The sequence below is a fragment of the Trachemys scripta genome, chromosome 10 (genome assembly GCF_013100865.1).
Source record: "Trachemys scripta elegans isolate TJP31775 chromosome 10, CAS_Tse_1.0, whole genome shotgun sequence".
NCBI classification, from domain to species: Eukaryota; Metazoa; Chordata; order Testudines; family Emydidae; genus Trachemys; species Trachemys scripta.
In genome coordinates, this window is record NC_048307.1 from 79701348 (window position 1) to 79720125 (window position 18778).

The 18778-nt window shown below is 40.5% G+C and overlaps 1 protein-coding gene across 2 annotated transcripts in view; it reads right to left on the reverse strand.

The window, feature by feature from the left end:
* The window catches only part of DENND4A (DENN domain containing 4A), a 119320-nt gene that overhangs the window by 47027 nt on the left and 53515 nt on the right, over nucleotides 1-18778 (reverse strand). For both annotated transcript variants that reach the window (XM_034783867.1, XM_034783868.1), the window contains 6 exons: nucleotides 18182-18423; nucleotides 15035-15101; nucleotides 10646-10704; nucleotides 5180-5324; nucleotides 4395-4570; nucleotides 1422-1522 (listed from right to left, as the gene is read on the reverse strand). In XM_034783867.1, coding sequence (XP_034639758.1) covers nucleotides 1422-1522; nucleotides 4395-4570; nucleotides 5180-5324; nucleotides 10646-10704; nucleotides 15035-15101; nucleotides 18182-18423 — 790 coding nt within the window. The remainder of the gene's footprint in view (nucleotides 1-1421; nucleotides 1523-4394; nucleotides 4571-5179; nucleotides 5325-10645; nucleotides 10705-15034; nucleotides 15102-18181; nucleotides 18424-18778) is intronic.

Genomic DNA, 18778 nt, shown 5'->3' on the forward strand with positions numbered 1-18778 from the left:
ATATTACCTCCATCACATCACCTGGTTTCCTAACAGTTCCATTAAAAAATTTCCTTCCTGATTTTCAAAACTATGGATTTGGTCCATATTACCGCTCTAACCTCATCTCCTGCTTGTGCACATCAGTCTTCTAAAAATGGTAGTTTTCAATGTACATAACATAGCTACCACAGACCCCAGCAGCAAAGCTTTACGCAGTCCCACTCATGACCCTTGGCACTGGCTGCGTGGGAGGAGCGTGAGGGAGAAGAGTGGCAACCGTGTACACTGGATTTCAGCTATTGTAGTTTCACCACCACTACCAGCCTCACAACAGCAGCCCTAGCATAACCCTCAGGCTGCCCTGTCTACACCAGGGGCTGGGCAGCTGCCCCAAGAATACAAAAATTGTAACTGTCACAATAAAACTATGCGTAGGAATGGCGCAATGGAGAATCAGGATAGTAAGCACTATTAGCTTGTGTGCCCCAAACTACCCCAACTGTCCGATAAAGGCATGAGGACAATTGGGTGGTCTGTAATGTGCAATCTGTCAATAGCTTTATAGGTCTTGGCCAACTTTTTGCTCTTCTGTCTCCCCTCCTCATGACTCTTCACTTACGAGATGTCCTTTCCCTAGTGCTTCATCCCTATTGATGTTTCCCCACCCCAAAAGCCAATTACAGTAGAACCTCAAAGATACGAACACCAGAGTTATGGACTGACTGGTCAACCAGACACCTTGCGAAACCGGAAATAACCAATCAGGCAGCAGCAGCAGTGACCCCCAAAAAAAGCAAATCTGTACTGTACCTTTATTGCATCTTAAAGGTAGGCACATCTGGGCTGCCTGTCCTCACCCCACCCCACCCGCACGTACAGAGCAGCCACTTGCAGCAAGATGCTAGAACTGCCAGCCCAAGGCAGCTGGAGTCAGCCAGCCGGAGTAGGAGCAGCACTGGGGTCTGTACCGCTTTCACCCCTTCCCCCCACCTCCCAAGGAAGGGGATGGGCTGTTTTTAAACTCCCCTCACCCCCATTTCCCAGGAGGGGAACATGCTGTTTTCTCTCTCTCTCTCAGTCCCTCACCCCCTCCAGGGGGATAGTCTTGCAAACTCATGCCAGCACTGAGTAAGGACCTCCGCTGCTGCCGAAACCTGGCTTGGAGTGTCAGCTGCTGGATCCGGAGCCCGAACTGTACTTTGTTCAGAGTTACGGACAACCTCCATTCCCGAGGTGTCTGTAAGTCTGAGGTTTTACTGTGATTATTTCTAATCTTTACGTTTATGCAAAACTTCTCCTTTTTGTAAAACATTTTGTGATACTTATCGTGAAGGATGCCTGCAGCAAACTGTACTGTAACTAAAATCTACCAATCTGTTAACATTAGCTACAATGTACCACAGTTAGTGAAAATCTTGTTTTATACTTCCCCCACTCACATTCTGCCAGTTGTTGATACAAGTTATTTAAAGTGTTCATTAGATTTTTGCAAGGTTTCTTTGGTAAGGTCTTCCATGAAATAGTTTTCTTATCTCCAGTTCTAAAAAGGGAAGAAGAAAAGTATTAATGTTCAGAGACCATCTTTTTGTTCTATGTTTCTACAGCAACTAGCTTAATAGGGTCCTGGTCCATGACTAGGTGCTACGGTAATACAACTAAATAAATAAAAATAATAACGGAAAATGTATTTCTGCACATGGTCATATCCAGAAGGATGTAATCCTAGATGTATAAATAAAAATGAGTGTGCATTCACAATTCACTACATGAAGAACGGTCTTTTGAGCAAGGGAGGGAAAAGTAGGCATTTCATTTACTGTATGGAGATGTGGTCACATAGTTATCCAACTGGTTATCCACACGTTCTGAGCCAAACCCAAGAGTGATGGGAGAAATTATGCTTTAAAAAGATAGAAATAGTAATGCATTTATAGCACATGAAAACAGAGTATTAGTAACAATACCTAATGCCAACCATAGTGTCGGCAGAGATTAAATATATTTTCCCAGAAATTTCCACTGGGGCACCTCAATATTCTTGTTATTTTACTTCTAGGTCATTGAAGTACACACAGCCAATGATGCACAGTAGGGCTTAAACATTTTACTTCAAACGATCTAGCTCAAGGACTGCGCCCAGAAACCACGGCAAAAAAACCAAACGAACGAAAAAACCTTGATTGCCATGCCCTATTGGTAGCCACAACCTTTGCAATTTAAAGAGGTAAAAAGGTTGCATGCTATTTATTGTGCTCTGTATTTATCGACTTTCTATTTCATAAAGTTTAAAAATGGTTTTGCTGCACAGAACAGGAATGGTTTAAATATTATGAAATATGGCAACTATATATGTTATTTTCTAAATTATGGTGACCTAGATTTGGAAGGTGGAAATGACTGGAATGATGCGATGACTGAAATTACACAATGACCTGGATAAATTAATACATGAGGTGAAAGCCACCTTGCTGGGAGCTGAGGTAGATGTGACCGCTAGGGTGACCAGATGTCCCGATTTTATAGGGACAGTCCCAATATTTGGAGCTTTTTCCTTATATAGGTTCCTGTCCTGATTTTTCACACTTCACCACATACAACATGCTGTTGAGGTGATATAAAAGTTGCACTGTTTCACAGTCAACAGAGGGCAGTGGCAAGTCTTTTAGACCATATCAAAAGGCACAAAACCACAAAAATCTCAACCATTTGTCCATCAGCTTTTTGCCAAACAGTTTATGTACATGATATCCACAGACTTCACATGCTCAAAAAAAATGCATCTGAAACTAGTAATTGCCAGGAGAAACATGAAGACAGCAATACTGAGAAACAGAAGCTAAGAGGCTGAATCAACAAGCCTGAAAGTAAAGAAAACTTAAAATATTAACATAAAAAGACAGCAGTGGGAAAGAAATGCTGCTTTCTATGGAACCCTTCCTTCCCCGAAAAAAAAGGAAAGAAAAAAACCAAAAAAAACAACAAAAAACAGATCATCACAATCCATTCTCAATTGACTGCCAAAAATGCAGAGTAGAGGAGAGTTGTACAAAATCTCAGATCAGCATAGGTGCCTTAACACAATCTTTATTCACAAAATTTTTTTTTTTTTTTAATCGTGGCCATAAATTTGCACTAAAAATTAAACAGATAACCATTCTATAATTATTAATGATAAATTAAAAACAAAGAAGGGTTAATGAACTCACCAGCTTCTTTAGTTAAAAAATAAATGAAAATGATACTGACAAGAAAAGCTATCAGTCGGATAACATTAAAATAAACTTGATCAGACTTTTGGTATAAAAAAAAATGACTGTTCTTAAAATTTATGACCTACATATATATTTAACTGATATTTGATGAATACTGCTTCCTTCTGATTTTTGTTGTCTTAAAACTTTTGTATTATATAAAGTTATATAAAGTTTTATTAAGTACACAATAGTTCCAAAGGTCTTTTTAGAGTAACTTAGTATTAGTTTGTTTTAATGATGATTTTGTTGGGGATTGGTCTTGCTTTGAGCAGGGGGTTGGACTGGGTGACCTCCTGAGGTCCTTTCCAACACTGATACTCTAGGATTCTAATTCTGAATCATTTTATTCAAATTCTATCCTTAGGACAATATTGCTCAAATAGAGTGTCTCATCTTTATGGGTTATCCCAGAACACCGTACCAAGCTTAATTTTTTCAGAGCAAAAGTTCTCACTGGTGGACGATACGTGGACACTGGATTTATACACAAAGATACACAGACCTATTTTTTGTTTCAGCAACATCCAAATTATCTCTCTAGCCTGTCCAGGCCCCATTTAGCCTGCAAATGTCTAGAACAGAGGTCGGCAACCTTTCAGAAGTGGTGTGCCAAGTCTTCATTTATTCACTCTAATTTAAGGTTTCGTGTGCCAGTAATACAGTTTAACATTTTTAAAAGGTGGAACAGATGGTTTAGCATAAGTAGTTAGCATATAGTCTAAGGGACCATTCAAGGCAAACTGGTCCATTAAGACCTTTGCAGTTGTAGGAAAAAAGAAGGGGTTAGTGTGTTACAGAATAAGCCTAGTAATAAGCCATAAATCCAGTTTGTGTGTTCAGTCCATAATTTTTAGGGTGTAGCAGAGTTTTGAATTTAACTACTTATGCTATATATAGACAGACCGATAGATGATGCCTAGTGATGATGGTAAACGAGGACTCTGCCTCCTTTCTGCTGAATTGGACAGAAGTATCAATCAGCTGTTGCTTCTGGCCAGAGAAGCAGACCCATCATAGAAGAAATAGTGTTAAGATGCTGCTACACAATTGAAACATAATGGCTAAAAAACAAACGTCAAATGGAATCTTTCAGGTTTTTGCCACAGGAAATAAAACAAATATCACAACCATACAAGAAAATCAGTAATAAATACTTACTGAGAAATGGTGTTGGTATCTAGGTCAACACAGCTAACATCTGGTGGGGGATCATACAGATCAAAGTATCTTGAATCAATTCCTACTATGAATGGACATGGTGCGCTTAACACAGCTGCCAGTGCCAAGGGGCAAAGAGGAATGTATGGGCATGGCCAATGGAAAGGAAATATCATCTTTAAAAAACAAACAAACATAATATTCAACTAACATTTATAGAAGGATACAATCTCAGACTATTTTCCACATTATAAAAACATTTAACAAGAAAAGTAATAGCATATGATTGAAATTGTAAACTCTAATATTAAATAGCTGCTGTCAATTAAAAAGGCAATTTAATTTTTCTTAATTTTTAGTCTTCTTAATCTGTAAAAACAGAAATCTTCTGCATACTAGCCATTTCTCAGTAGAGGCACTAACACTGGTCTGTGAGAGGAAGGACATAAAAATAATATACATCTACAAGCCCTCTGAGGGTAGAAACAAAGAATATAGGCCTACCGGGGGGCCATTTAGGAAATTAAGGAGTTTGTGCATTTAGTGCCTACATATGATAGTGACTGGCACAATATTGCAATAAGCAAAAGCCAAAGATAGGGTTAAATTCTACCCTCAACTCATTTAACCTCAATTACTTCTGTGGTATCTCAGAGGGGAAATCTGGTCCCTATTTTCTAAACAACACAAACCCAGAAGTAGTACTATATATTTGTTTTACAGTTTATTTGAACAATATTCTTTCTCACTAAAAAATATGATTAGGAAGAGATAATGCTACTTACCGAGACTAATGCCTCTGTCACACTAGTAAGGACAGACGGTCGTAAGGAATGGATGAGAATTTTATGTTCTGTTACAGCAAATACAAGTAGAGTTACTGCATTCTCGGGCCCTAGGTTCTGAAGCAGTGTAGAAAACTTGCCACCACTGTTACAAAAAATAAAACATTGGTGAAAATCAAACAAACAATTAGGCAGAAAAATATTATAATATACTGCACTGAAAATATGAACAAATACAAAGAATTCATAACTGAATTTAAGCTGGGGTGTTGTAAACACATTGCAAACTTAGTTTTCCATTTTTCTATTTTTTGCATTCTTGTTAATAAGAAAAACTTGGCAATTTCATTTAGTTTCACTATCCAGTAAAAAAAACACACCACCTACTTATCCTACAGTAATTGTGGTTGAGATGTTGTAGTCATAGTGCGGATCCCACTGTAACGGTACATACACTTCAAGCAGAGGAGAATGGAATCTTTTGAATTCTCGTGTCAGTCAAGGCCACACATGCATCTTGGGCTCCTATGGAAGGGCATAAAGGGTGGGGCATCCATGACGCCCCCCTCAGTTCCCTCATGATTCAAAGCTGTTCTGCTAAGGACTCCACAAAGTGGGGATGAAGGACTGGTCAGAGGATCCGCACTGACTCCAACATCTCAAAGAACCGGTTGTTGGGTTAGTAACTGTCCTTTTTTCAAATGTGTCAGCATGCAGTGCAACCTAGGTGATTAGCAAGCAGTATCCTCACTGGCTGGTGGCAATGAGGAGTTTCAGCTGAATCTAATAATGATTGAAGCACCACTATCCCAATCCCAAACTTGGCATCTGTCCTACCCACTAAGTCAAGGGCATAATCTTTGACTACGGTTAGTGGGTTACTCCCTGTTGCTGCCTTGCAGATCTCAGGGTATGTCTACACTACCCGCCGGATTGGCGGGCAGCAATCGATCCAGTGGGGATTGATTTATCGCGTCTAGTGTAGAGGCGATAAATCGACCCCTGAGCACTCTCCCGTCCTCCAGCGCTGCGAGAGGCGCAGGCAGAGTTGACGGGGGAGCGGCAGCAGTCGACTCACTGCGGTGAAGACACCATGGTAATTCGATCTAAATACATCGACTTCAGCTATGTTATTCACATAGCTGAAGTTGCGTAACTTAGATCGATCCCCCCCCTAGTGTAGACCAGGGCTCAGATACTGGCACATTCCTGAAGCAGGCTGATCCTGCTGCCTGTTCTGGTGGTATGCACCTAAACATTTGGAGGAAGAGATTTGCCAGCTATCTGATAACAGGTGAAAATACATCATGTGATCCACTTAGAGAGATTCTCTGTGACAAGGTAACTTGACCTTTTACAAGGCTGGAAATGGCCACAAAGAGATGAGAAAACAGCCTGAAAGGCTTGGTCCTGTCAGTGTAATAGAGTAGAGCCTGGGGAAATGCAGTGTGTGTAGCTTCTGTACCTTCTTGTAACCACACTTGACACAGACGAAGAAAAGCAGATCAATCAACTGGTTCAGGTGGAATTCTGAAATCACTTTAGGGATGAATTTGGGATGCTGTCACAGCACCATCATGTCCCTGTGAAAGGAGGTACAGGGAGGACCGGTCATGAGGGCATAGAGTTCACTGATCCTTCTGGCTGAGGCAATAGCAACCAGAAAGACTACTTTCAGGATAAGATGGTATAAACAGCAATTTGACAGCAGTTCAAGAAGAGGCTCCATGAGCTGTAGGAAGAACAAGATGATGTTGAGATCCCATGCAGGAGTCAGATGTCTAACTGGTGGGTAGGTACGCAGAAGACCATTAAGGGACTTGGATATCTTTGGGTGAGAGATGACCAAACACAATAGTGTCAGAGTGTGACTGACCAATATTACTGGATAGTAATAGATAGCTAAATGTTAGGCAACATCCCTCAAGTGTAGCATGCAGACAAGGGTCTTTGGTATCAGGGCTTCTGCTGGGTTTGGATTGTGCTGAGCTGTCCATGTGGAAAACTGTTTCTATAACTTTCTGCTTTGTATGAGAATTTCCTGAGCTTGTCAGTAGCTGTCTCTTTTGGTAATGATTAACTGATGGAAGTCCAAGCAGCCAGATGCAATGACTATGGGTCTGGCTGCAGTATCTGACATGATTCTGAGATTTTGAGTATGAGCAGGCTGTGAGATGAATGGGGGGGGGGGTGAGCAAACACCTGAAGTAGGTACAACAGCCAAAACCGCATTGGCCAGTAAGGAACACTGAGGATCAACACGCCCCTTGTCCCATATGATCTTGAATATCAACCTGGGGGTTAGATGATGGGAGGAAAGGCATATAAGGAGGGCTTAAGTCCCTTATAGCAGGAAGGCATCTGGCTACAAACTCAGGCTCATGCCGCCTCTGGAGCAAAAGTTCAAATAGTTGCTGTTGTCTTTGGTGGAGTAAAGGCCTTTTGCAGGACTCCCTCCACTGATCAAAGATCCTTCTATGATGACTTCTGCAGGGACCACTCATAGTTGGTGACTGAATGTCTGCTCAAGTCCGCTAGGCGATTTGTGACTCCTGGAAGGTTCCGAGTCAATGGGGCTATGCCAGGGTGATGAGCCCATATCCATAGGCTGATGGATGATGACTGAGCATCTGCTTGCTTATGTAGTGCATTGCAGATGTATTGTCAATTGAGCTCTGCACCTTGGACTTCCATAGAACAGGCAGGAATGCCATACAAAACAGTCTTGATAACCCTGAGCTCTGCAAGGATTAAATGGAGTTTCAAGATGTCCTGGAACTAGGACTCCTGCATCTGCAGATGGCTCAGGTGGGCTCCCCAAGCCATTCCTGGTGGGTCTGTGACGAGTCATTTTCAGAGAGGGAATCAAGAATGGAACTCCTTTCATGCTTTCTCAGGATCTAGCCACCATCTCAGCTTTTGCAGGACTTGAGGTGGGACTGTGACCGCTTGTTCACGTGCTGTCTGGACAGGGAGTACACTGACCTAACCAGAGTTCAGGGGCAACAGGCAAAGTGCTGGCTTTGAGCACTGCATGTCTACTGAAGGGGAGCACTCATGGATGTAATTTTCTCCAGTACCTGGTTGGATCTGGTACCTGACTCCTCAAGATCTGAAGACCCTCTCACAGACTGCTCTAGCAAGCAGCACTTCAGTTGAGCTTTGCATGACTTGAGAATCTTGGAAGAAGGTGTTAGCATACCAAGCATCTGTCTGGTATATGGCTCTCACCCAAGCAGAAGAGACATCTGATATGTACATCTGTTAACAGGGTTAGTCCATCACAGAAAGGATAGGTCTTAAGACCATTACCCTACAGGGGAGGTGGTCTAACTGCCAAGAATAAGTCCTGATGGGTCATGTTTGTTTGTTGTTGTTTCCTAGAGCAAACAGATGAGAGTGCGGAAGATTTCTGAAGAGCTTAGCCAGAATGAATGACAAGCGGGTTGAATATTCACTAAGTTCCATCTCTGCCAGTGGCAGCAAGAGGTAACTGAAGGAGGGTCAAGGCTGCACTGCCTTTTATGCCCGGACATGGGCACATGATGAAACACAGGGCAAATGTGGGCCCTGACACACAGGGCTATTCAAGATTCTTATCTCATGCTCATGAGGCACGTTCATACCTACAGTGGGATCCACACTGACATACTCAAAGGATGTAAAATTATTTCACTAAAAAGCTGAAATAATAAAAGCTGCTTTACATACAATATAGTCTTACTTAATTGAATACGAATCTAACCAATGTCTTCAGATTACAGAGTACTTTAAAATGTGTGACTAATACTTTGAATTAGTGTGTTGATATTTCCCAGACATTAAAGAAAACTTTAATACCCAGACACAGTGACATTTATGAAACTGTTCTGTAATTCTCTAACAAATGCCAGAGGGTCTAGTGATTTTCCCTTCAATATAATGGGAAATGCTCAGTTCCTCAGGTTTGTGCTACAATCACATAGCTATTATGTGAATGCTATTCTACTAGAAAGAAAGTTCTCACATTGTTAACTGCTCTTCATGGACTATACAACAATATACATCTTTATCTCCCCCAGTCAAAAATGAATTCTTCATGTGAGTTAACATTCAATATTAACAGCATGTTTATTCGTCATATAAAAAGTATGGACTATTTTTGTTTAAATGAATATTTAGAAAAAATTATATATTTTACATAAAAATATATGAATTAATAAATACATATAACTTTGTTGTGAAGCACTTAGGGTTCACATACACACACACTTACTTGACATAAACCCACAAAAGCAAGGAAGTGAAAAGTTAAGCTAAGAGTACATACACTCCACACACAAGCCAACACCTTTACCATTACTGCAGCTATAACACAGATCTCTCTCCGCATCCTGAACTCTACTTCATTTTGCTCCTTCTGTACACATCATTTCACCAGATTACTCCTCCCACACTAGTGGTTGGAGATATTTGATACAAGGGAGGGGGAGGGGGCAAAATGCAGCTGCAGATGGAGACTATTTCATTTGTCAGCAACTGTGCACAAAACCACCTTCATTTTAGGATAAAATCTGCCAGAAAAGTAATTACTGATAGAAAAGTATTGGGTGCGTCTGACTCCCTATCAAACAGGCTTGTGTTTTTATGGCTCCCAACCATTCAGGTTTGAGTACACAGCATATAAACTTTCTGTTACAGCAACATGGGGAATAGCTAAATAATGATTCTAAAGCCAACATTAAAACAAAGCCCAAATAAAAGCAAAAGCCCATAGACAACACTCAGAATCCAGCTCTCTAGGGCAAGTTTTGTGTAGGTAAAATGTTTAAGAGATTATTGGTCAAAAATGAAAATCTAGGATTGCAATGGACACATCAGATAGGAAGACTTTTGAATTTTGGCCCTATTAAATATTATAAAGAGAAACCAAACAAGAACAGAACAGAAAATTCAATGTGCAAAAAAGTTAACCTTCTGTGTTCTTTTCAGACTGATTGGCCACCTACTTTTTGACTAAATCAGGAACTTATGCCTGATATTAAAGCCCATTTAAGAACTTTATCCATATATATAAAAAACATACGATTTTCATAAGCTGTATGGACTATGAGGTTTCTGCAGTAGCAAGTGAGATTTTAAAAAAATAAGGCAAACTATCTTGAGAGAAGAATTAAATATGAAGTACCTATATATATATATATACACACACACACACACACACACACACACACCTTTTTGTTATTGTTGCAAGAGTGACTTACAATACTTCAGATACAGTTATAAAATATGAAGACTTAAGATTCATGCCTTTATAAAACAGCCAATTGGTTAAAGAAAAAAAAAAGATCAAATCACTGCCAGATACATCAATTACAAAATTTAGTAGACTGTTAAAATTACTTCATATTCCGAAGCTTTAAAGCTTCATGTCACTAATGGATCAAGGTATGTTTCACAATTAAACAGAGCTGTTGTTCTACTTGCCTCAGTGGTAGAGGTGATGACACTGGCTGACTAAGAATCAGGTTATCATGTGGCGATAGCTATAAAAAAAATAAATAAATCATATATACTTTTTATTTTGGACCTTAACAATATTTTACAGAAATTGTACAACAGTCAATTATAATTTGAACATTTAAAAAAAAGTCTATATTAAACATTATGTAGCTCAGGCATGTGTAAAATAATGAAGAAATAACATGCAAAATCATCATTCATTATATTTTATTTCTAGATAAGTCATAGGTGACACTTTTTCTCTGCCTCCTGCACTTAAACAGAAAGCTGATCCATCACATTACCTATCTTAAAAAAGGGATGAAAACGTTGCATAACAACTCAATGGAAGTTTATTAACGCTCCAATTCATTAATATTCTGGGATAAGTGAGGAGCCACAGCTCAGATACTACAAGACTTTTTTCCAAGTATCATCTTCTCTGTAAGAAAAGAGAACCAGATCCTCAGCTAGTGTAAATCAGTTTAACTCCATTTATTTTATTCGAACTAAGACAGGTTATACCAGCTGAGGATCTGACCCAAGAATTTATTAATACATTTATCCTCTTTTCAAAGACTTCAACAATGGCATCAAGCGAGACCATACATGTACTCAAAATGAAGACAGGAAGATTATTTTCATTATTATATTACCCTATATATAAAATGCGAAGTGTATCTTTCAGTAATCAAACTCAGGAACTACACTGCCAGAAAAGAACAATTTCTTACCTACAGTAACTGCGGATCTTCGCGATGTTGTAGTCACTGTGGATCCCACCGTAGATGCACATCCAAACAAAATCAGAATTTGTTTTGTGTAGCACAGTCCATTGGGGCCAGGCACATGCTCTATCCCTCCTCATGCAAGAGTATAAAGGGCAGAGTGGCTGCGACCTTGTCTCAGTTCCTTCACAAATCAAAGACTAACTAAGGACTCCTAAAGTGGAAAGGAGGGGCAGGTCACAAGATCCACACTGACTACATATCAAAGAACCACAGTTACTGTAGGACAAGTAACTATTTTTCCTTTTTCGAGTATGTGTCAATGTGGATCCCACTGTAGGTGACAGGCAAGCAATATCCCCTCTGGATGGTGGGAATGAGGAATATCAGCTGAATCAGTCAAACAATGATTGAAGTACTGCTCTCCCAAACTGGGCATCCCATGTCAAGGGCACGGGGTTTCACACAAGCCAGTGGTTTACTCCACATGGCAGCCCTGCAGATCTCAGAGATCTGAATGTTTTTGAGGCAGGCGGTAGATGCAGATTGTGCTGTGGTACTATGTATCTTGATATTCGAAGGGAGAAGCTTGCCACCCAGCCGGTAGCAGGTGGAAATGTACTGTGTGATCCATTTGGAAATTCTCTGTAAAGAGATGAGTTGGCTTTTAAATGGACCAGAAATGGTAACAAAGAGCAGAGAGACTAATGGAAAAACTTGGTCCATTTAAGGTCATACACCAAAGATCTGGATACATCCAAGTTATGCAGTTTCTTCATTCCCGGCATCAAGTGTGAGAAGAAGGTTAGCAAGGAAGTCACCTGGTTCAGGTAAAAATCCAAGACCACTTTGGAGACAAAACTGGGGTGTGGTCTCAACACCACTGTCTCTCTGGAAGGATGTATAAGACAGTTCTGCCATGAAAGTCTGGAGCTCACTGACTGAGCTAAGGTGATGGCCACAAGACCACCTTGATAGTATGGTGGTATATGAAACAATAGGACAGTGGCCCAAATGGAGGCTCTATGAGCTTCAGAAGGACAATATTAAGGTCTTATGAGGAAGCCAAGTCTCTGACTGGAAATTAAAATATGGAGACAGCCCTTAAGGAATTTTGTTAACCGCTGGGTGTGAAAAGACTGAGTGCATACCATGTTGATATTGCTGTAAGGTGGATCTTGAAATAATTGAATGCCAGGCCTGCTTGTTTCAGGAGTAGCACATAATCCGGGATCTTTGATAGCAGTGCTTTCACTTGGATCCAGATCATTCTGAGCTGCTGTGATGGGATGTACAAGCCCCACTCTGGTGAAGGATGGGTTAAGGAGCAGCTCTGGGCCCAGAAAGCCACACCCTGCCGCCCCTGCTGTGCATGCACACAATGGAGGTTGAGCTCAAAGGGGAGCAGCTCAGCCCAGTTTAGGTGGACTGAGAAGGAGAGCAGTTATGTGATGTAGGCTCCTGCCGAGAAGCTGCTGGGGCCCCACATGGCAGGGGCCAGGCCCACTGTCAAGCCACCACAGGCCCCTCAACCATGGAGGATGGCAATGACGAACCCCAACAGAGAGAGGAAGACCCTCCAGATCACGATCAGAGAGGACACTTGGAGGAAACTTAGCAGTAAACCAATGGCACCAGCAGAGGAACCAAAGCCAGAGTAGGAAATAGCCCAGGGAGCAAGCATAGGGGTGCCCACCCACTATGCCACACATTTTGAATTATTGTTTCATTGGGCCCTGAGTGAGAATCCAGTGGAGCAGGGAGGGTCCGGGTTCCCCTACCCCTGGCCATTGACCCTCGCCACTGGATGACACAGACTCTCACTGCTAGGCGGTATTGCTGGGCATGGACACCAAAACACTCCCTCCCTCCCTCGATAAATGCCCAAAGGGAAAAAATCTCTTCTACTTTAAGCATAAGTCTTCCTAGTGGAGGATTTTCTACTTTGTATGAGGAGATCAGAATTTGATTCTGAGATATTATGTCTGGGCAGGCCAGGAGGTGAAGGGGAGGTCGCATGGAGAGCTGCAGCTAGACCAACAGATAAAATTGCTCAGCCAGCAAGGGACTTTTATGATGACCGTAGCTTTTTCTCCTGAATCCTTGACATTATCCTGAGGACCAGGGAAATTGGTGGAAAAAACAGGAGTCCTCAAGACCTCTCATGGAGAAAAAACCTGGGAAGGAACATATATTTACCTTCGGCTCTTCTTGAGGTGGGAGAAAGGGATGAAAGAGTCTGACATATTGACTTAACAGGCCCCAAAATTGCCTTATTAATTGGTAAGGTCACCCGCAATGGCCTGGTAGTAGCCAAAATGTCAATGAGGCAATGGGAAGACTCCATAACCACCTCCATCTGGATCCCAAAACCTGAGGCAACCCTCTTCAATAGCTCTTGTTGCGCTCCACAATCAGCTGGAGGGGGTGAGATGCCTCCCAAGGAAACTGCCTCAACAGGGGAGGAAGACAATGAAGTCAGCACAGTTTGAAGCTGTCCTTCCTCTGTTAACTGTTCAGCAGGCTCCTCCTGAACCACTTCTTCCTGCTCAGTGCCAAGCCCAGTACCGGACTCACAAACAGATGGCACCTGGTGAGTATAGTCCCCATGTCTCCCCTAGGACACAGAGCAGGAATAACTTGTGTAGGACCTGGAAACCAAGAGGAATTCCCATAGCTTCCAAAAGGCCACTGGGCAGGTGTCGGGTCCAAGGGACTCCCTGGCCACCTGCCTGATCTGATTCCAGCTGCAGGATCTCAAGGTAATCCTGGATAGAAACACCTAGAAGTGGAATAGTACAGCTCCAGGGTTTGGTAACCTAGGTGCCAACCTGAGACGCCAACTTCAGATTCAAGCTTTCCCTTTGATGGTGCTGACGGACCTTGGGGTGGAGTGGAGGCAGCACGTGGAGCTAGGAGCTGGAGGTCGCCGCTTCCCAGGAGGCAGGTAAGGAGTCTGCCCCAGACCCGTCCCCCTCCCAGCACCCATGGAACCCTACCCCCCAAGTTTTAGTCAGGGGTATATAGTAAAAGTTATGGACAGGTCACGGGCCATGAATTTTTGTTTACTGCCCGTGACCCTGTCCATGACTTTTACTAAAAATATCTGTGACTAAAACGTAGCCTTAGTCGTAAGTTTCATAAATTGTGCCTCTTGAATGTGCATAACTCTTGTATGCATCAGTGAGAAACACACATGCAGGGGGCAGAATAAGGCCCTTTGAAAAAAAAGTAGTCATGAAGAACATACTCCAGAGGTCTAGCCTACAGATCTCACTTTTGCTTAAGCCGAATAAAATAAAAAGAAGAAAATATTTCAAGAACTATGAGAGACTCGCATAGCCGTCCTGGCTTTCTGCAATTTATCCCTTAACTAGCACATAGGGTTTTTTTGTTTTTTTAAAGTACAAAATCAAATATGCCTCATGAAATATAATGCCTAAGAAAATATTTTATTATAGTCCTAAATTAAACTGGAAACATGCAACATCAATTATTTCTAAGTGTGAAATATTTGTGAATTTGGCTGTAGATGTTTCTTCTTTTTTATATGAATATTTAAAGAAAACTGTACTATATTTTCACATACAAGCAGCCATATAAAATGACCAATACTGTAGATAGGCAAGAAAGATTTTAAACTTACCTGAACTAAAATTCTTGGTCTCTGAGGGGATGGAAAAGGAACTTTGTGCATAAAATGTGAAATATGTCTGAAGAAAAAGAAAATACTAACTTTAAACATAATAGAAATCACTATTTGAAAACTCTTTGTGAAATGCTGTACATCACTTCAAGCGCTTATTGCAGGCAACATGAAAAGTGGCTATATAAAATGGCACAATCTTGCTCAGTACATTGGCTCCCTGAATATATTCAGTCATATTTGCTTATTTGAATGACGAACATAAATTGTTGATATTTATTACTCTTGTTAGTACTACAGAGCCAACAGAGTGAAGTAGATTCAATTTAGGTTCTTATATCCTGATCATTGAAATATTTGAACACCTTTATGCAATGAAAACTCTTGTATTAATTCCTTCTTGTGAATCAACTCACCTGGTTATAAAATTCCAACCAAAGAACCACTCTCTTACACTTGTGCAAGCCCACTGAAGGCAACGGGATTACACAAGTATCACAGAGGATGTAATTTGGCCTTCAGAACCTATATTGCTGATGTTAGTGTGCAAGATGACAGCAACTAAGGGCATCTTTCAGACTCCAGGATTGAGTTTGCAAGCTGGCAGTTACAAAAAATCTTTCCATTTGTAAACTACAAATATTTGATCTTGAAATCTATATTGTCATTTTTATACCGTCACTTTTCAGAGACTATCGTAGAGGTCAGGACTGTCCTGGAATCTCCAGGAATTAAGATTAATCTTTAATTAAAGATGTCATGTGATGAAACCTCCAGGAATACGTCCAACCAAAATTGGCAATCCTAGAGACTAGCTAGATTTCAGTGTCATAGTTTTAGTCTGTTTACTTTGTTAAAATCATTTGCAAATGATTCTTGCACAATAACATTAGGTAAAACCATGAGGTTAATGAACTTCTGCTTATTTTCAAGCTTTCAGACACAAACTGTACCTAAAGATCAGTGACAAAAAAAAAAAAAAAAAAAAAAGTAGGACATTGTCCTGTCAAATGCATGACTATAAATCTATTCATTTTTTTAAACTGTAAATTTTTTTTAAACTTTGCAATCCTGGAAATTGTTCAAAATGGAAATAGAAAATTCTGAAAGAGCTTGTAAGAGTTTTATGTATTTCACAAAAATACTTGGAATTTTCAGATTAATTTGTCTCCATATTGCACATGAAACTAAAGCATATACTGTACTGAGATTTCCTATTATTATTAGCAATGGGAGAGCTTCATCGGGGTTATTCTCAGAGGCTAACACAAAGAAATGGATTTTGGCATAAAAAGGCTGCTTTTAAACTGCTACAGGGCTTTCTCTCTGATTCAGCAAACAGACAGGACCTTCTGTCCAAGAGGGGGCCCGACCTTTGCAGAACAGTAGGAAATACTTTAGCTACTAGGGCCCCATAAGACTGATGGGTGACTCCTGTTAGGTTTAGTGTGTATTTAAATCTGTTTGTTATATTTTCTCTGTAATGATTTTACTTTAAGAATAAATGTATTTGCTTAGAAAGAGCTGTGTGGTAACTTGTAAGAGCTGGCAAAACTGTTAATAGCTCTCTTAGAGAAAGCGAAGCACAGGTACTGGCCTATAGGTAAACTGGCTTGCTGGGGATATCACAGTGTAGACATGGAGCTGTGCATCCTTAAAAGCCCCAGTCAGGAAGGAGAGAGACATGGGTCTCCACCCAAGACAGAAACCACCCAAGTGGGTGCCCTCAAGGAACCACGGAGGGGGAATACAGGTGCAGTTACCCTAAACTGTGAGAAATATATTTACGTTAAGAATTTTACAAAATTACATTGAAGTTTAATTGAAAAAAAAAAAAATGGTGCATATACAGGCACAGATTTTAAAGATACTTGAATTGCTCTGCTCAGCATTGCAACACCCGACTGACTGAGGGGCTCATAAGTTCTATTTTCAAAACTGACTTACGCCATTAGGAGCTGAAGAGACTTGAGTGCCTAAGTCACTTTTGAAAATAGAACTTAAGAACTTAAGTCAGTTGGATGTTGCAATGCTGAGAGAAACAGTGTCTAAATACCTTTAAAAAATCTGAGACACAAGGCAGGTGAGGTAATCTCTTTTATTGGACCTACTTCTCTTGGTGAGAGAGACAAGGTCTTGAAAGCTTGGTCCAAAAAAAGAGATTACCTCAGCCACCTTGTCTGTCTAATATCCTAGGACTCACATAGCTACAACTACACTCCATTTAAAAGAACAAAGAAGGTCTCAGCTTCGATATTTTCTGTTGTGCTGTAAACTTTGCCTAGCCTAAAAGCGTCTCCTTCAGGTATGCCTACGCTATAGAGCCCATGTTAGCCTATGATGGCTATGTCAGCATAGCCATGCTGGCATAGCTCCCTACTGCGATGCAGCCTGCACTGACAGGAGTTTTTCTGTCAGTGTAGGAACACCACCTCCCCAAAAGATATTAGCTACATCAAAAGAAGCCCTCCTGCCATTGACATAGATATGTCTACACCGGAGATTGTCAGAACCATTATGTCAGTCAGGGGTGGTTTTTTCACACCAATTACCAATGCGGCTACAGTAACATAACTTAAGTGTAGATCAAGGCTTAATCTTCATTCAGATTATAGATATTACTATTATTAGGTATAGGGAGTCATTACACTTTAAACAGCTAAGGATTATTCTCACTTGTGTTAGAATTGAGTTTGACAGATTACTCACTCCAAAGGGCCAAAGATATTATAAAACTAACTCCTTTATCCTCCTAAACATGCACATGTGAATAAGCATTTTTATAATCTTTTTGACCAACTGTATCTGACAATAGCACAAAGGGTTTATAATCTTTGTTCTCCTAAACAAAATGTTTAAAGATCCTGGAGCCACTTAGACAATCTTAAAAAGAAATGAATGGCTTAAGTGGTATATAGACAGGAGATAAAATACATTTTAAAAACAAAAAGAGGTTTTTAAAGAAAGAGTACATCAAAGAGATACATTTATCATGGGAAAAATGAGCATTTGATTCACCATAATAGCAGAATTGAGAATTAAACACAAAATACTTTAATATAACAAAAAGTCTAATCAATTATCGAAGAAACATGGAAAATTCACAACAACTTGAATTATCAGCAAGAATTCTGTGAAATAACTTACTTCTCAATAGGGAGGACATGAGGACCAGAGATGGAATAACGATAAAGAAAGGTAAGAAACTTCTTGAAAGCGTCAAAAAAAGGCCAGTGAGAGAGCAGACAAATGCATTTGTTAGACTGAACTGTTTTGGAGTTATCTGACTTTCCATCTCCAGTAGTTGCTAACCCTAACTGAGATTTCTGTTTTTCTGTGAGATTCTCCTCAGGATATGGTTCATAGAATTGAATAGCAGCACCATATACCTGCAAAAAATAATATATTTGATTACAGCTACGTACATCTGCCTAAATCTTTAAAGCAAGCCAACATATCCTAAAGTTGGAAGCAAATCAAGTTTCAGAGTAGCAGCCATGTTAGTCTGTATCCGCAAAAAGAACAGGAGTACTTGTGGCACCTTAGAGACTAACAAATTTATTAGAGCATAAGCTTTCGTGGACTACAGCCCCCTTCTTCGGATGCATCCGAAGAAGGGGGCTGTAGTCCACGAAAGCTTATGCTCTAATAAATTTGTTAGTCTCTAAGGTGCCACAAGTACTCCTGTTCTTTTTGCGGATACAGACTAACATGGCTGCTACTCTGAAACTTGATTTGCTTCCA